We start from the raw sequence: 18,677 nt of genomic DNA on the forward strand, positions 1-18,677 counted from the left end.
ATCCTGAGTTTCACAAGAAGTCAAAGTATATCGAAGTCATTACTTTGTACATGAAAGATATTTGGAAGGTGCTTTAAATGTAGAACATCTCGAGGGAGAGAATCAAATTGCTGATTTAATGACTAAAATTCTGATGCGCGTACGTTTTGAGAGGCTGCGTGATATGATAGATTTATGTGTTAAAAGCCAGTAACATTTGAGGAGGAGTGTTAAAGTATTGGCGTCCAAATTTTACTGGTGAATATTACTAGAAATGTTGGTAAATATATAGAAAGGAGTACACCTCATCGATTTTTTTCATTTTGAAATATGTTATAAAAGATACAATTCTGAGTAACTTTTCCTAATACAACTATACAGGGTGTGCCAAAAGAAGCGGGACGGTCGAATATTTCGCGAAATTTACATCGGATCGAAAAATTGAAAAACACGTGTTCAATATTTTTCAAAAATCTATCGAATGACACCAAATACGACCCCCCACCCCCACCCCCTGGGGGTGGGGCGGGGGGCAACTTTGAAATCTTAAATGGGAACCCCCATTTTTTACTGCAGATTTGGATTCCTCATGAAAAAATAAGTTACTTTTATTCGGGACATTTTTTTCGAATTGTTGATAGATGGCGCTGTAATCGCAGAAAAACAAATACAGATCAGAAGTCTGCAAACGGTCAAATTTGTCGGGACATACGCTTCGGAACACAAAATTAGTATTTTTGAAAAGGCTATCTAATGATGCTACAGTAGACCGATAGATGGCGCTCTAATTGCAAAAACAATTCTTTCTCGCAAGTGAAAGTATTTCTACAGCTAATATGAGGTTAACGTCTTTCGTTGATTTTGTATCTGACTTTATTAAAAAACTACGTTTAGCATAACCCAGGAACAATGATGTGGACGTAGTAGTTTTTTGTTCCCTTCGGGGTGCTTGTTTTTAGTGAGTCCCCTTGCCTCTCACTTATCGGGGTGCTTGTTTTTAGTGAGTCCCCTCCACTTGCTTGCCTCTCATGATTGCCGCCAATAACTTTACTGTAGTAAATGCTCAAATTGTGCACCGTTTACTTCCTGGCAGTAAGCTAATCGATGGTAAACAGATTTGATGGAATTTTTTAAGTATTCTGCAGGTATTTGGGCAGCTACATCAATTATTCTTTGACGCAGTTCATCTAAATTTTGAGGTTTCGTTTCGTAAACCCGATTTTTTAAATAACCCCACAAGAAAAAATCAAGTGGAGTTAAATCTGGTGATCTGGCAGGCCATTCGATTGGACCTCTTCGTCCAATCCAACGATCAGGAAAATGTTCATCTAAATAATTACGAACGTTCCGTCCGTAATGAGGTGCAGCACCATCTTGCTGAAACCAAACCTGCTCCAAGTTATCGCCAGCAATCTCCCTTATTGTTGGAATTATTTCATTTCGAAGTATGTTTTCATACCTTTGAGCAGTAAGATTACCATCGATAAAGAATGGCCCAATCAAATGATTATTTATTATTCCAGCCCAAACCTTTAATTTCTGTGGGTATTGGGTTTTGCTCTCTCGCATCCAATGTGGATTCTCGTCTGCCCAATACCTGCAATTATTACGGACGGAACGTTCGTAATTATTTAGATGAACATTTTCCTGATCGTTGGATTGGACGAAGAGGTCCGATCGAATGGCCTGCCAGGTCACCAGATTTAACTCCACTTGATTTTTTCTTGTGGGGTTATTTAAAAAATCGGGTTTACGAAACGAAACCTCAAAATTTAGATGAACTGCGTCAAAGAATAATTGATGTAGCTGCCCAAATACCTGCAGAATACTTAAAAAATTCCATCGAATCTGTTTACCATCGATTAGCTTACTGCCAGGAAGTAAACGGTGCACAATTTGAGCATTTACTACAGTAAAGTTATTGGCGGCAATCATGAGAGGCAAGGGGACTCACTAAAAACAAGCACCCCGAAGGGAACAAAAAACTACTACGTCCACATCGTTGTTCCTGGGTTATGCTAAACGTAGTTTTTTAATAAAGTCAGATACAAAATCAACGAAAGACGTTAACCTCATATTAGCTGTAGAAATACTTTCACTTGCGAGAAAGAATTGTTTTTGCAATTAGAGCGCCATCTATCGGTCTACTGTAGCATCATTAGATAGCCTTTTCAAAAATACTAATTTTGTGTTCCGAAGCGTATGTCCCGACAAATTTGACCGTTTGCAGACTTCTGATCTGTATTTGTTTTTCTGCGATTACAGCGCCATCTATCAACAATTCGAAAAAAATGTCCCGAATAAAAGTAACTTATTTTTTCATGAGGAATCCAAATCTGCAGTAAAAAATGGGGGTTCCCATTTAAGATTTCAAAGTTGCCCCCCGCCCCACCCCCAGGGGGTGGGGGTGGGGGGTCGTATTTGGTGTCATTCGATAGATTTTTGAAAAATATTGAACACGTGTTTTTCAATTTTTCGATCCGATGTAAATTTCGCGAAATATTCGACCGTCCCGCTTCTTTTGGCACACCCTGTATATGGGGGTTGCTTATAGTTTCCAAGATATTTGACTTTAAAGTTTTGGAATTTTGATGTTAAATTCCAGATATCATAAGCTGACGTTATTTACAGTATAATCCAAACAGTTAATCCAAACACAGTGTATACATAGAAATATAAGAAACAATACATATAGCAGGAGAGGGGCTCCGCCCTTCCCCCGCACTCTCTCCCCAAAACAATCCTAACCTAACCTAACTTATTGCATCTTTATATATTGTTGGGCGATGTTGAAAAGATCTCCTTAAAAGCCACAATACCTAATTATATGCAGATATTATAATAAATTAAGTTGAGCTAGGTGATAGATCTTTGAGAGAACTTTTTCAACACTTTTTCAATTTGCCCAAAAATATATAGAGATGTAATAAGTTAGCTTAGGTTAGGATTTGTCTGGGGAGGGGATGCGGGGGAGGAGCGGAGCCCCTCTCCCGCTTATATGTACTGTTTCCTATATTTAAAGTGAATGAAAACTGCTTGTCTACTTCAAATATATTTCAACGTACAATTATAAAACTTTAAAGTCAAATATTTCGGAAACTATGACCGACCCCTATATAATTGTATTAGGAAAAGTCACTCAGAATTTCATTCTTTATAACATATTTCAAAATGAAAAAAATCGGTGTAGCCTTTTCTATATATCTACTTAGTTTTCAATATCATTTGTACATCGTTTAATACAGCGTGTAATATCAACTGTCCTTCAACACCTCCTTCAGGATGGATCCCGTGTTTCTAGCCGGAACAAAGTCCGGGAACGTTGGGAGAGCAACATTGGACAGCAACAACGTAGACTGCGTAGATAAAGAGGACGACGATGACGACGATGTTGACGACGACGCTGACGATGACGATGATATCGTCGACGACGACGGAGCCTGTTTGTTGTATTCGGATCTAGAGGAAGGCTGCAAGAGTGCTTAGTGAGAGAAATGATGTTCTTAACGAACGGAAGATTGCAAAGAAAAAGCAGCTTACCGAGTTCAAGATCGGCAAGGCTGGCAATTGAGGCTTTGGCTTGGACTCGCTTTCTAGGAATCTCACGAAGGCCGCTGACAGAGACGTCTCCTCACTCTGCAAGATACATAAAATTGTTAGACGCGTTGTTACACTTTAACTGCGAGTAAATACGATGAATTTTTACTGATGATAATTGGCAATTGATTCCCTACTTTCAGCAGCATACCGCCGCCTTTTCCGGCACGCAACAGCCAGTTGCCCTGCGTCGTTGTGTTGTTCAAGCCAGTTTTTTCCTTTTCCGATTCAGTGAAATCCAAGACGGTGGCGAAGACCCTGAGGATCGAAGACTTGTCCGATGTGGTTGAGGACAGGTAACCCAACAGAAGATTCTTAACGAGGGTTCTGGGAGAATCAGTTAGAGAACAGTCAGTTTTCGCTTGGTTCTGGTCTTGTTCAAGTCTTGTTAAATATACCAAAGACCGTCTTACTCACTTGTCGACTTTTCCCTCATCAAGTTCCATTGTTTCTTTTACCTTCTGGTTAGTGGAGTCCACCAGCGTCGTCAGTCGTGTCACTAGAAAAATCGACAATTATAAGTGTCGATTCACAAAAGCGCATCGCGACTGATGAAGGCGAGCTGCGATTCGATCGAGTTTCCTCAAAGAAATTTTGAATGTTGATTTGAGAAAAGAATGAAAAATAAAACAAGAAAAAGGGGGGGAGGGGGAGGGAGAGAGAGAGAGAGAGAGAGAGAGAGAGAGAGAGAGAGAGAGAGAGAGAGAGAGAGAGAGAGAGAGAGAGAGAGAGAGAGAGAGAGAGAGAGAGAGAGAGAGAGAGAGAGAGAGAGAGAGAGAGAGAGAGAGAGAATTAGATGAACGTGTCCACCGACAATCTTTCGTTCTGCCGAAGTTTCTTAATCGTGATGAGGAATACGGCTGACGCTTAGTCGGGAAAAATTAACGATGAAATTCACGATTTCTATATACACTGTGCGTGCGGTCCATCGTCGCAAGGTCGATGAATTGGTAGCTCGGAAAGACACAAGCGTAAGTATTAACACAAGTACTGGTTGTTTCTACATCACATCAGTACCTGATGCAATACTCTCACCTGCGCCTTATTAATTTGCGCATGCTGCATTCCTCGTTTATCATGCCGTTCTACGAAACTAACGTTGCACGCATGCCACTAGAAGTATGAAGAAGCGCTTTTTTTAGTGATACAATTCACATTCGTTCACGCAGCAGAGAGCACGCTCGAGCTCCGGCCGAGGACGGTTTCGGAGGACGAGAGGAACGGGATTTGCGATATTCAGGGAGTCAGTCTCCGGCAGCCTCTACTATGTAAAGTTCCGAAAGATTTGCAGATCACCGTACTTTGCTGCGAACATTTGCATAAAATTACGACATGCTTGCCATACCGCTATAAATTGGATTACCATAGCTGAGGGGAAGAAATATATAATCATTTTCGACAACTTCAACGACCGATTTCAACGCGTGCAAAAGTGATCCGAAAAATTCACAATTCTGACGAATCGCAGTAACGGGTGGGAAACCCCACGAGGTAATATGAGCTTCTCCTATTTACACGCTCACAGTTACCGCATGAGATTACCCACATCATCGTTACCAAATTATGATTACATATTCATGTATAAATACATACGCACGTGCGCAGAGTGATCCATTATATCTCGCGAATGAATTGATCCCTGAAAATGTAGCCAACGGAGAAAGCGACACGTACATGATGAAGTTTAATACCGCACGAGTTTATCACAAACTTCCGCACGCTCAAAACAAACGCATGCGATATTTGAACCAAAGTTCAACTCCTGCATGTATCCTTTTTTTTTTATTATTGGTCGCATTTTTAAGGTTGAATCCATTTATATATTAGAATGCATCATTTTGCACATATTCGCACGTTATATTATATTCGTATTACCGATACAATATATTTTTAATGTAGGCGTTAGCGTGTATATTACCATACCGTTCCGACAATCATAAAGTTTTCAGAGATCAGTTTCACATGAAATTCAAGATAGTAGTTAAGGTATTAAAAAATTCCTAAAATTTGTCACAGTGACAGTTGAATTTAGAGGTTTATCTCCAAGACTTCGTTCGCCAAAACTATTCAATCGATAAATCGTTTAAATTTTTCTTGAAAAAAAATCAACTATACCTCGATCCGCGGAAAAATCTGCAGATAAAAGAAATAGACTTTGTTCTCGGGACAACAACATACATAATCGCGGCTGTCTCGTGCAGTCTAATATATCTAACTAACTAATTAATAGTATAATCATACAGAGTAATTTACAGAACATAATGACTTCCGACATTGTGTCGATCTCGATATCTTATTATTATCTTGCATGCATATTAGAGGGTGTATGGAGCAATCTAAATTGCATTGCATTATGACAAGGAACAATTGCATGGCCTTTTGCTGTGTGGCTGTGTCAACATTGATTGTGCAACATTGAAAAAATACATCACTTATCGTACAAATTATTAATTCCACAAACGTCAATCAATTCTTGGTGTGCCGAAAAAAAGGAAAAAAAAAAGAAAAAGACCAAACAATCGAATGGCAAATTAATCGCTACTACATGCAAGATAATAACGCGTGTAAATCCGCTAATACACACATATCCTTCGTATCGTTCCACAGCAATAAATAACTACAGTCAGTTGTGCCGACAAAAAATTAGTTACGAAATGACAACAGTACGCGAGAGCAGGCTGACCCGATTGAACGAAAAGAGAAGAAAGAAGAACACGACGTTAAAGCTACTTTCTCGCGCGTAGAAGAAAAAGAGATGCGGCGTCGTGTTGCTCTCGCTCATCTTTCTTTTTGTCAATGATTCTCGTTAGAATGTCGCCAGATGGGAGAAACTCGCGAATATTCGCATGTAGTAGTAAAATGCAGAAACGTGGTAGTAACCAGCACCAGCAGGGGCAATTGCGTGAACCAACCAATAGGTGATTTAGTGTGCAAAGGCGATGATCCGGTTCGTAGCCAGATACCAGCAAGAATCCTGGGCTATCGTCGCAATCCCCAGAATTACCAGCTGATATTTGATTACACCACCGGATTGTATATACGTGTTTTGCTTTCGCAGATTAGTCACAGATTGCGAACACACTGATCGTTGCGTCAGAGGATCGATTTTATTCATTTCGGCAATACTTACTATTGCGCTTGTCGCTATCGATCTCGCGCGTGCTACGTTATGTAATGACATACAATGATGTCTCTTTTTTCCTCTCATGACTACTCAATGTCCTTTAGCTGAATATACGTGGCTTTATGTTATTCACAAAGAAGCTATGCACAAACGTACGGACATGAAATGTCTCGGCAGAAATAAAGTGGTTTAGTGATTCTTGGACGTGTCTAAGTTATTGTCGCAGCTGCTAAAACCTCAGCGTCGCATATCATTAGAACACATGAAACATAGAATTTCCACATACAGAGATACTCTCGTTTGAGCTTAGATTTGCTTACATTACGATCCATAGTGTTCGTCACGTCGGTCACAATCGGTCTCGTGAGAAATTACAAGGCAGTTCAAGATTCTAAAAGCTAATAAATCTCTACGTAAAGATATTCCCTTCGAGAAGATGCCGCATTTAACGTTTCGGTTAATTACTGATGGTTCTGTCGATTCGATTCGTTTATTCTTTCTTTCGTATATGATATAAAATGCTGATGAAGTTCCGCCTGTAAGTTTATACTTTTTTTTTATATAACACTTTATGAATTGAATCCGTGCGGTATACATCGCGTGATTTGATTTGTCGCTCAACTGCAATGTGTTAAGGTGAAAGCGGAAATACGTAAGGAACGTGTGAGATCCGTTTTCTATGCGATACTCGAGCAAAACTTGCCAAATCGCGCTTTGTGATGCAAGAAACGATATAACCGAGAAACACTAACCATGCCATAAAGAAAGAAACAAAGTGCAGGCAATGCTGACAGTTTAGAATTCTTGATGGTATAGTTACCTTCTTCGTTGAGTCGCTTGATCTGTTCGTCCTTCTTCTCCAGTTGTTCGCTTAATCTAGAGGCAGCTTGCAGGCACTCTTTAGCCTCGGATAGTTGTTGCTGCAAGCATAAATATAGACATGTAGACGACAATTTTACGAGCGAATGAATTCGGTAAAATTGTCCGATAGGATAATGCATCGAAACTATAGAAGAGGCAAACCTTAAGAATCGAAATCTCACTCGCCAGTTCCTCCTGCTTCTCATACGATTCGTCGAGTTGAGACCGAATCTTCTCTGTGACCGATATGATGTCGCGCTCCTTAGCTGTAAGTTTAAGCACGTTTAACGTCATCGTCAACTTGCGTGTTAGATACTTCGTTCGCTGAGAAAAATATACGAATAGGTAATGTTCGAGTAACCTAAATTCTCGTATTAATTATATCATATAAAGGAGAAAACGCATTCGTGTCAGGGAATTTTCTACTCACTTTGCTGGAACTGCTCCAAGACTATCTGTAAGTTGGTCAACGAGGCAGACTGCAGTAAAATGTTGTCTTCGGTGGCGGACAATTTCGCCTGTATCTGATCCCTCTGCTGGACGATCAGGGCCATTTGTTGTTGCAACGTCTCAACCTGCTGATTCGCTCTGATACTTGCCGATGTATAAGCGGTCGAACTGTTCTTCACCTTCTCCTCGGCCTGCAACAACTTTGCCTCGAGCTCTTCACGGTTCCTCTCGGCGATCAGAGCTTCCTCCGTGTAGCTGGACTCCATCTCGACCAAGTGCGTTCTCAACCTCTCCAACTCTTTGGCGGCGTTGGTCTCCTTGTTTTGACTCTCGGTGAGTTGGTTCCGCAGAATTCTGCTGTTGGACTGTTCCTCGATCAGAGCGGCTTCCAGGGCAGCGCATTTTTCGCTCAGTGTTGCGAGCTCGTCCCTTTGTCCCTGGCGTTCAGCAGCGATTTGACTCTCGACTTCGTGATTCTGTCTCTCCGTCTTTGCCTTATTCGCCGCCTCATTTACCGTCTGCTCAACGACTAATCGCTGAATGTGAGCTGCTTGCTCGTTCACGCGATAAATCAGCTGCTGAACTTCATTCTGGTACCGCAGGATCTCGTTATGCTTAACAGCGACGAGCTGCTCGAGTTCATCCCTCCGTTTGCCAATCTGATCGATCTCGTTCGAAACTTCCACAGTATTGTTTGCACGCGTGAGATCATTCCGTAGAACGCTTACTTCATGGTCTTTGTCTCGAATTAGGTGAGAAAGATCCTCAATAGTTTGCTTAGCCATTTCCGCCGACTCCTTGTTGCTTTCAATAACGCTTTGTAGCTTGTCGTGCAGCTCGACGATTTCGTTCGTTAATCTCTCGTTGTGTTCCTTCAGGGCATCCTTTTCTCGCCTTTCCTCTCTAATAATCCGCTCGAGCGTCCATTGGTTGTTATGATTAAGCGTTACGTTATTCGAAGTGTCTTCTGTCGCTAAATCTGTCGCTCTTTCCGTTTTCATCTCCTCGGTCACGTTGGCTATCCTGACTAAATTACTGCCAGTAACTCCAAGCTCCTGTCCGTCCGCTCTACCGTTCGTTTTATCGGAGTATGTCGAATTATTTGAGGCGGTTTTTGGAAATTCCGACAAGCGAAGCGCCTCCCTTTCCTGTTCCAACTGCTGACATTTCTTTCGCAGGAAATTTACTTCTCCCACGGTCGATTCTCTGAGACTTAACTCTTTCTCGAGCTCTTGCATCTTCGTCATTCGTTCCGTTGATATACCTTGAATATTTTCCCTTTCCGCTTTCAGCTGTTCGCATTGTGCTTTCAACACACCACACTCGTTTTGCAACCTCATGTAATGTCCCTGCGTCTCATGTAGCTGCTCCTTCGTGCTAGTCAATTCTCCTTTGTTGACCGATACTTCCTGCTTCAGATCTTCATGTTCTTGTTGGAGCAACGACATTTCTGTATTCAGCAGCTCTATCTTATCCAGCGATTCGTCGTGTGTAGCAGCCAACTGCTCCGACAGAGAGGCGTTCTCTTTGATCAGCTTGTCGTATTCTTGGTACAATGTGGTCAATTGCGACTGTTTGGCTTCAATCTGAGTCTGCATCTCGTCCAATTCCTTTCTCTTGCACAAGATGCTGTTTTGTAAGTTAGAATTCCCGCGATTAGCTTGGTCGAGCTGTTGCTGCAAATTGAGCTGGTCATATTGCCAACCATGCAATTCCATCTCCAACTGTTTCTTCTTTTTCAGCAGATCTTCGTTTTCTCTCGTTAATTTCTCTACAGCGCCCTGTCGAAATGCCAGATTGTTTTCTAATGATTCCACTTTGGACACCGTCAGTGTTAATTCTCGTATTACGTTCTCATGTTCGGCTTTCAGTTGTTCAATCGACACAGTATCCTCGTCCGAACTTTTAATCTCTTTCAAAGGCGTCGGGAATTCCGCTGTATCTTCGGATGGACCCACTTCTTTCTGTGACTCTTTGTTTTCTTCCAAGCGCGAGTATACCTCGCGGTTAAAGTTCTCCTTCGACTGGCTGTAATCCGTCAAGGAAGATTCCTTGCTTTCTATAGCACGTGTCAGATTTAAGTTCGTCTCGCGCATAGTCTTATTTTCCGCTAGGAGACGTTTCACCTCTTCGTTTAAGGACTCCACATCCGTCTCCAAGGAAGCTACTCGTTCTTCGCTCGCTTCAGGAATACACGGCAGATTCGACTTTAGAGCTTGATTCTCCATCAACAACGTGTCGATGTGAGACTGCAATTCCTCGCAGTCAATCTGCAAAGTATCCTTCATATCCTCGGTTTCCTTCAAGTTCCGGGTGACCTCGGTCACTTTTCGCTCCAAGACGTCCAGTTTCCACTTGGCGTCGACGTATTGCTTCGCGACAGCCTCGAAGATCGATTCTCCCGATTCAGCGTCGCTTATAGTACAGTTCCTCAAGATGGCTTTAACTTTCTCGGTAATGTCGTTGAGAACCTTTCTTTCCGATACCGAGTCGTCTCGCTGAGAAGAAGGCGCCGCTTGAGTATACTTATCCAGTTTGTCGGCACTTTTGTCGAGTTTTCGCAACTGCATATCGTTGTTTCGCAATTCGATAATTTCCTTCTGAGCCTCGTTGTAATCCGCAGAAAGTTGCTCGTAAGCGCTTTGGAGGGAACGATGCTCCTTCTTAACTTCCTGCTTGAGGCAGAGCAATTCTTCTGCGGAAAATAGAACAGGTATCTTTCAATTTGTCGAGATCAACAGATAGAAACAATTGTCATTGATAGACGATAACAGTTGGTGCATCAAAATTCATAAATGCGGTCCCTGGGATGATGACGTTTGAAGTTTTCAGTCAGACTACATTCGTCATGTCTAAATATTCATCATATTAATAATTAATCAATATGAATAGGTCGATATTTTGCACCTGACCGAGAATTTCAAGTGGCACCGTGACGGCGAGGAACGGGACTGCATTGATGAAGTTTGGCGTACACGCAAGAAAGATAGTTTCCGACTTTCCGACTGATTGCGTGTGCTTATTTACCAATCGATTGCGCATGTTCTTCATCCAACTTTTCCATAGCTTCCAGGAGATCTCTGTTCTCATTTTCGAGCTGCTCTATTCTTCTCCGCCATATTTCCTCCTTATTGGTCGAGTGTTCCTCGTTCGCGTCACTCGGCTTGCTCTGTTCCGAATTTGCGTTGAAATAATATTTCAAAGTTAAAGGATTGTATTCGAGGCCGCTGACCTTGCCGAGTTTCTCGTCGGAATCGGACTTCTCGTGATCCTTCATCTTCCCACGCGTCTCGCTTTCGATTTGCAAAGCCTTCAGAGCTCCGCTAACCAGGTCGAATTTTTCACGCGAGTTCAGCTTGGATATTATCGAGCGAAAATCGCTGACGAGAGTAGCCTCGTCCAGCTGGATGCGTTTAGCGTTCCGTTCTGCTTCTCGGGTCTAAGAGGAAATGTGAAAGATCAATACGGGGATATCACTGAAATCTAATCTAATCTGTTGCTTTTCTCACGATATTTCGTAGTGTTGTTGATCATTTCGACGAGCTTTTTTAAGGTAACCTCGTAACGTAAATTACGAATGTTTTCTTTCTAATTAGTAATTTTTTGTAACAATTTCATGGGTTTCTTTCTCGGACTCGTTTCTACGCGAGGAAAATAGAAATTATCTTCTCCCTTATTCTACTACGAGTGTCCATTGTTCATTAATTGTAATAACTCTTAATTATAATTAACGGACAATGGAAATTCGTAGTAGCGTTCGTAATTAAGACAGGAGAAAATATGATCTTATAAATACATGTGATGCTCTATACCTTTTCTTCTATCTGTATTATACGATTCAGCATATCTTGTTTCACTCGTAACACTTCAACCCTTCGGTGTCCATCGGGAATATCGTCCTTCAAAGACGTGCTGTTCACCTGCATTGTTCCCGATTTATATCACACGGCTTATGTCATGGCATTACGTTCAAGGAGGCTCTCGTCGTAAGTCAATGAACATTACCATTTCAACGCGTTTCAACTCGCATTCCAATTCGCGTACTTTCACGGTGGCTTGAGCCAGCTGCTCCTGCAATTGGCGCACATGATTCTGATTCTTCGCGGTTCGATTGTTGTCGCATGACGGGTCCCAAAATACCCCCTCGGTCGTCTCATCGTTGTGATTCGTATCCTTCTGCAACGAGAGAAAAGATGCAAACCTCACGTGAAATCCTTAATTTCTGAGAGCCGAGATTTCGTTCATGATAATCTCTACTCGCGCTTTATACACTGAGCAGAAAAGTCATGTCAATGAAAACTTGCGTACTTATTTGCAAAATGGAAAATAAAGGACTTTTTGCTCAGAATGACCTAATCTCCAATTATATGACGGCTTGTGTCTAACAATAGATATGAATATGTTGAACTTTGAGCCCTGAATCTCGCGAACCTATCGCTAGACACAATGACCGTCACATAATTGTTTATTAGGTAATTGTTGATTAGATAATTCTGAATAAAAAAGTCCTTTACTATTTTGCAAATAAGTACGCAAATTTTCCAGTTGTCAATTAAAAAAGCTTCTAGATGTGGTCATTTTCAATCATTAATAACTTAATAACTATAGCGATTTTGGCAAAATGGTACTTGACTTTGTTTTGATCAGTTTGATCTGATTAATCTTCACATTTTTTCGTTTCCAAAAGATACCCGCGAATAACCTGTACATATATACATATATATTTTTTATTTATTATACATTTATTATTAAATTTATTATGATATTTATATATTTATTGTTGAATCTAGGTTTCAAATCGTTGCGCGTTTATTTGAAAAATATCCTGCTTTTGGGGCGACTAGAAGACCGATACGTTCAGTATTTGTCGATATATTCGCGGTTTTCGAAAATTTATTCAGAGTACAGGTTGCTTATTGCAGCCTAAGGATGAAGAATTCACGGTTTGCTCCTGGTCTCTAATATTTGGGAATCCGAGCGGAAGATCTTGGCCGACAGAGCAACGAATTTTGAAAGTCGATTCATGCCTAATTTGCCTATCGCGCCTATCTATCACCGAACGTCGAATCTTCAAGATCGGATAGGCTCGATATCGAGATTTATCTTTCCAATCTTATTTTCATATCCTGGACTCGCGCCGTGGTATAGCGACGCGCCTATTGCTGCCGTTCCGGCCTTTAAATAAATGCGATATGAAACGCCACGTATTGGCGCTTCTTCAGCTTTTACGTACGAACAAGCTAATCGAATACAATAGCCATCGGATGGGACACATTCTTCGTTTCAATCTGGAATCTAGAATGAAAAATGATGTGACAACATTGCAACTCGGGCCGAGGAGAGGAAAAACGAGACAATTGGATTCTCTCGTGTGACGGAGGTGGTCTCCAGCCAGGAGACCTGCCTGAAACATTTTTTCTAAAATGTCGCGTTTATAAAAAATTCGGGTGACCCGGGTGGTCTGAAACACCCTGTATACACTAGATCGATAACTTGTCTCCTTAACACGTTCCCTAAAAGCATGTTTTCATTCGCAAAATTTCATTCGCATGCGCATTGCAGGCTCCCGAAAGGGATGTAACTGCACCGTACGGTACGGCATTTTTCTCCAGAAAATGTTAATATCTATCCAATATTTAATATTTCCTCTTGCAATGTCACACTCAATGACACATTCAATGTTCACATAAATATTAAATATTCTATGTTTACATTAAGGACGTTTTTATACATAAAAATCAATGGAAGTTATCAGTCTAGTTTCTTATATATAGAAGTCTGTGCTCGAGACGGTAACTTGGAAGTATCTAACGTATCTAACGTTGCCCGTCCTTCGAGTGTCCGTTAATGGATAAATTCACAATATTGGATGCGCACAACGACTAGGCAGCCGAATTTACAGCTTTCGTTCGTTCGTTGCTTTCTGATTTGCGGTTAAACCGAGAGCGCTGCGGTGGCGTGACTCTGCTGTTAATTAGAATGCGCTCGGGAATAAAATGTGTATCAGTGGGATCGGCCGCGCCACGGCCTCGGAGAATTATTCAAGTCGCGGTTATCTGAGGTTTTATCCGATCCTCTCTCGTCGCGCTGCTGCCGGTACTTTTCATATAAATCGATTTGCACGTACTTAGGCGTGACGAGGAGACGTGAGACACGGTCGGCGCACGTTTTGTGGTCCAAAGCGGCCACGAAGCGGGACGATTCTAATGAATATGAAAGGAGGCTTCGTTGGGTCAGGTCAAGGAATAATGCGTCGTTTGACTTGCATACAGTCTCACGACAAAAGTCTTCTCCACCTTTCCCCGGTAACGGCCTTTTCTTTTGTCTGTCTTACACTTATTTCGATACGTCTACGAATACATCCGGTCGGACGAATATACCGATGTGAGGTGAGACGTGTTCGCGCGTTACGCGATAACGTTCATGGAAAAAGAGTTCCCGATCATATTTATATATTCCAGTATGTTTCCCTTCTTCTCTCTCTCTCTCTCTCTCTCTCTCTCTCTCTCTGTCCCCCCCTCTCTCTCTCTCTCTCTCTCTCTCTGTCCCCCCCTCTCTCTCTCCCTCTCTCTCTCTCTCTCTCTCTCTCTCTCTCTCTCTCTCTCATCGAACCTCGCGCGCGTGCAACAAACGAACGCCGCAGGAACATCGCTCAGCAAGAGCATATTTTGAATCGGCGCTCGCACAATTATATAAAACTTACGTGAGCGAGAGCGACTGCACGCGCGATTTTGCAAGTCTGAAGCGAGGTTAATTTCGCTGATAAAATTCGTTGTATTCCAAGAGGGTGCGCGCACTGGTACCATCCGGTAGATGGAATAAAAAGGAGGAGCTCGTGAAAGCGGACGGAAAATGGTCGCACAGGCGACTTTACGCGAGCAGTTTCGACGAACGACGGGCGCGCCTTCGAGTTTTCCAACTTTTTCTTTTCTCTCCAACACCGCGACATTTTCGTACGGCCAATATTTAGACGGCAGATACGACGCAACGTGCCGCTCCGCACGCGCGTGCTCGATGCATCGCACAGGAGATAACGCGATTCCGATACCAAGCGTGGGAAAGGAAGCTCCTATCAATCGCACTGCAAACGCGAGTTATCGCAATGCGCACGATGATGAGAAATCAACAAGGACGCCATGCGCCGGTGTTATCGGCTGTCATTGCGATTTTCGTGCGTATACGATGGGAAATGTAAATGAGAGGGGATAGGGAGGACAAAAGGAAAACGAGAAGCGCTCGCGTTTGCGAGAGCGTTTACGAAAACGTCCGTGAAAAACGACGATGAAAAACGAGACTTGGACTCACCAAGCGAGTCGTTTAATTCCGGGACTCTCCGCGGCGATTCTGTCGATTCGCCTGGAATTTTATCGCTTATCACGACTTACATTTTTTCTACCGTCGCAACAGCACACGAAGCTTCGCTGAATGATTCTCGGAGGAACGGAAGCTTCTTTCAAATTTATACCCAGCGATTCTCGGCAGAGAAATTTCTCCACGAGAAACTCGTTTCAAGTTTGCACTGAACCTCAGAGGATACATTTTTCTATTCTCGAGACTGATTCTCTTATCTGAATCTGCTGCCTGCTTCTCCCCTCAGGCCTTTACGCATTCCCGCTTCCGACCGCGTGCGACAGGTGGAAGCGGAAAGCGCAGTAAAATCCGCGGAGCTGGGGAATTTGTCGCAACGCGTCGTCATCGTCGTCCGCGCTGCAGGGTCTGCAGCGTCGAGTCGCTCGCTCGAATTGTTAAAATGCGCGCTTGAATTATTAGGTCAATCGGAAAGTTCCATTCGTTTTTTTTGTAAAATGTACGGCTTTATTTAAGAAACAAAATGAGAAAGTACATAAATCAAAATATTGTCCATTGTTAGCGGTGACTTTTTCCATCTTTCGATCAGCAAGCGAATTCCGCGGCGAAAGAATGACTCATCTTTGGAGGCTATCCAGTCAGAGACACATTTTTCAACGTCTTCATAAGAATTGAAGCATTCGTCAGCAAGTGCGTGTGCCATCGACCGAAACAAGTGGTAGTCGGAAGGGGCACAGTCTGGTTAGGAATAAGCCGCATGGGGTAACACTTCCCAGCGAAGTGCTTCTAACGTTTCCTTGACAGATTTTGTGACGTGAGGCCGAGCGTTGTCATGAAGCAAAATCACTTTATGCTGTCTCATTTCATATTCCAGTCGTTTTTCGTGCAATGCTCGGCTCAAACGGATCATTTGTTCTCCGTAGAGATCCCCTGTGACTGTTTGATCAGCTTTTCAACAGCACACCCTTCTGATCCCACCAAATACAGAGCATTGCCTTTTGTTTCCGTGGATATTCCGCTTTGGTCGATGTTGAGGGTTGGCCGGGATCGCAAATAATTTTTCGACGTTTGGGGTTCTCAAAATAAATCCATTCTTCATTCCCCCAGTGATGATACGATGTAAAAACCCCTTTCTTTGTTGACTAGCAAGCAGAATTTCGCAGGTGGTTTTTCGCCTTTCTCTGTCTCTGTTTTCGCCTGTCTCTTGGCTTCAGTTCATATGGGACCCATTTTCCTTCCTTGTAAACCTTTCCTTGTAAGGCTTTCAAACGATCGGAAATGTCAGATTGAGCACAATTTAATGCTTCTTCAAGTTACTTTTGCATTTGACACGAGTCTTCGTCCACCAATGCCTGCAATTCTTCGTCTTCGAATATTCTTGGCCGTCCAGAACGCTCTTTGTCCTCTACACCAAAATCACCACTTTTAAAGCGTCGAAACCATTCTCTGCATGTTTTATCGGAAGGAGCATTATCACTATAAACTTCTACAAGCATTCGATGAGCTTCAGCTGCAGTTTTCTTCCAATTGAAGCAAAAGATTAACACTTGCCGCTTATTTGGCTCAAATTTCGATATTTTCGATGCAGTAAAAAACAATGTTATTAATGCAAACGTGTATACCTTTGTGTACTGAATGTTATTGACAGATGTCAAAACAAACCATCAAGCTTCGTTTAGACATTAGAGGTTAACGACAGTTCTGGCTACAGCTACTTGCCGCTAGATGGACGGAACTTTCCGATTTACCTAATAATATTGGAATTTCACGCAGGAGACTCCGATTGACGGTGAAATCACGGCTACGGCGGACGGGAGTAATTACACCTGCGACGTCTTTCCCTGGGATCATACGCATGGACAAGGACATGGGACGGACATTTGCCTGCGCGAAGTGCGCGATTCACTGCACCTCCTATGCCGCGTCTCCTCTCTCGCGTGCATGCGTAGCACGCACGCATTTCTGCTGATAATGAAATATCGCTTACGTCGTGTAAGTCCTGCGGCTCGCGCGACGTTATGAAACACACACTCCGCTTATGCGAGTTTCAGGTTAACGTAGCTCTCGCGCTGCTCTAATAGCGTGGCAGGCATATTGTACCTGCGTCAGTAGGAACATAATAATGTTCACGATGCCGGTGACGTAACCAAGTGGCCGCGACGCGTGCGCGCGCGCGCGTGCGCGCACACACACACACACACACACACACACGAGTGGCAAACGCGAACAGCTCGTACACGCAATATCGAGTAGCAGCACTGTCCGTGTGGTTCAGAGTGCGACAAATAATTCTGATAAATTGCAGCAACCTACATTTTTATTTGCGCTTCTTTTCGCGACGCACAAGAAAATAGACATGCAAATTTATCAGAGAGGAAAAAAGGGAGAAGGAAGGAAGATACCGCAAAACCTCCTCAGGAGAATTCGAATTTTGCAGGAAAAGAACCTGAACGCTTATCGCTGCTCATCGAAGCGGAACAGTAGGATAGCTTCATATGATTATTTCGCCGTCGATTGTTCGAGAGAAGCATCGAGACAGGAGAATCGCCGAAAGAGAAGATCCCGACGCGAAAGACGACGGAGAAAATGAGTAGAATAGAAAATCGACCAGAGCTCGATGAGTCTGGCTCACCGTCCCTGTTTATTCCCCTGACAGCATTTTTACGACAGCTCTTATCACGGTGTAACAGTTCTTGCGATAAAATAAAAAAGATAACTCGGCAGTATACCTGGGCAGTCGGGATCGACGAATGAGAACCGCGAGTGAGTTACTATTTCCGGCTTCGACTCCTATGACCCTTGCATTGTCGAATATCCTGTGTCGCGAGCAACGCTCCAATTGCGGGCATTTCGTTCGGTCACTTAGCCACGCGTGACATCCGTTGATCGTGTCGGCCGTATATATTCTTAGAGAATATTTTTGCGTACCGAGCGTGATTACGACGATCAATTAGCGAGTACGCAGGCTACGCGAGCATCGGCGGCCACTAATGAAAACGCGGAGGAGACGCCGCACCGCGCCGGCGAGACCGCGGACGGTCGAACCGCGACGGTTTCGACCGACGTTGCGAATGATATATCCCGTCTCTGGTGTTGGATACCCAGAAGTTAGCGCTCAGCGCGTTCCTCGCGGCAAGAAGCCGTCATCGGAGACGAGGAGTCAGCTCGTTGTTATACACCGGGTAGGTAGGTGAAAACGCGCGCCCGTCTCTGCGCTTTGCACTAGTCGTTCTTGATCTTTGCTCAACCGAGTGCACGCACCGAAGGAGAAAAAAGAAGAGAGAAAAAACCGTTCCTCTCTGTTCTCCTTCGCTCGAGCATGCGACGGGTTGTTTCGTCCACGCATTTTCCGAGTATT

General features: G+C 43.1%; 1 protein-coding gene across 4 annotated transcripts in view; it reads right to left on the minus strand.

Moving 5' to 3' along the window:
• Window positions 1–3,166: 3,166 nt before the first annotated feature.
• LOC105191617 (thyroid receptor-interacting protein 11) overlaps window positions 3,167–18,677 on the minus strand; it is a 30,681-nt gene continuing 15,170 nt past the window's right edge. For 3 of the 4 annotated variants that reach the window (XM_011155139.3, XM_011155137.3, XM_025304089.1), the window contains 10 exons: window positions 12,017–12,187; window positions 11,824–11,931; window positions 11,039–11,450; window positions 7,992–10,706; window positions 7,724–7,827; window positions 7,521–7,620; window positions 3,994–4,075; window positions 3,714–3,903; window positions 3,520–3,615; window positions 3,167–3,449 (listed from right to left, as the gene is read on the minus strand). In XM_011155139.3, the coding sequence (XP_011153441.1) occupies window positions 3,234–3,449; window positions 3,520–3,615; window positions 3,714–3,903; window positions 3,994–4,075; window positions 7,521–7,620; window positions 7,724–7,827; window positions 7,992–10,706; window positions 11,039–11,450; window positions 11,824–11,931; window positions 12,017–12,187 (4,194 nt within the window). In that variant the 3' untranslated portion in view covers window positions 3,167–3,233. The remainder of the gene's footprint in view (window positions 3,450–3,519; window positions 3,616–3,713; window positions 3,904–3,993; window positions 4,076–7,520; window positions 7,621–7,723; window positions 7,828–7,991; window positions 10,707–11,038; window positions 11,451–11,823; window positions 11,932–12,016; window positions 12,188–18,677) is intronic. The other variant, XM_011155138.3, reaches the window with a different exon arrangement.

The sequence above is a fragment of the Harpegnathos saltator genome, unplaced genomic scaffold (assembly GCF_003227715.2).
Source record: "Harpegnathos saltator strain DR-91 unplaced genomic scaffold, Hsal_v8.6 scaffold59, whole genome shotgun sequence".
NCBI lineage: Eukaryota > Metazoa > Arthropoda > Insecta > Hymenoptera > Formicidae > Harpegnathos > Harpegnathos saltator.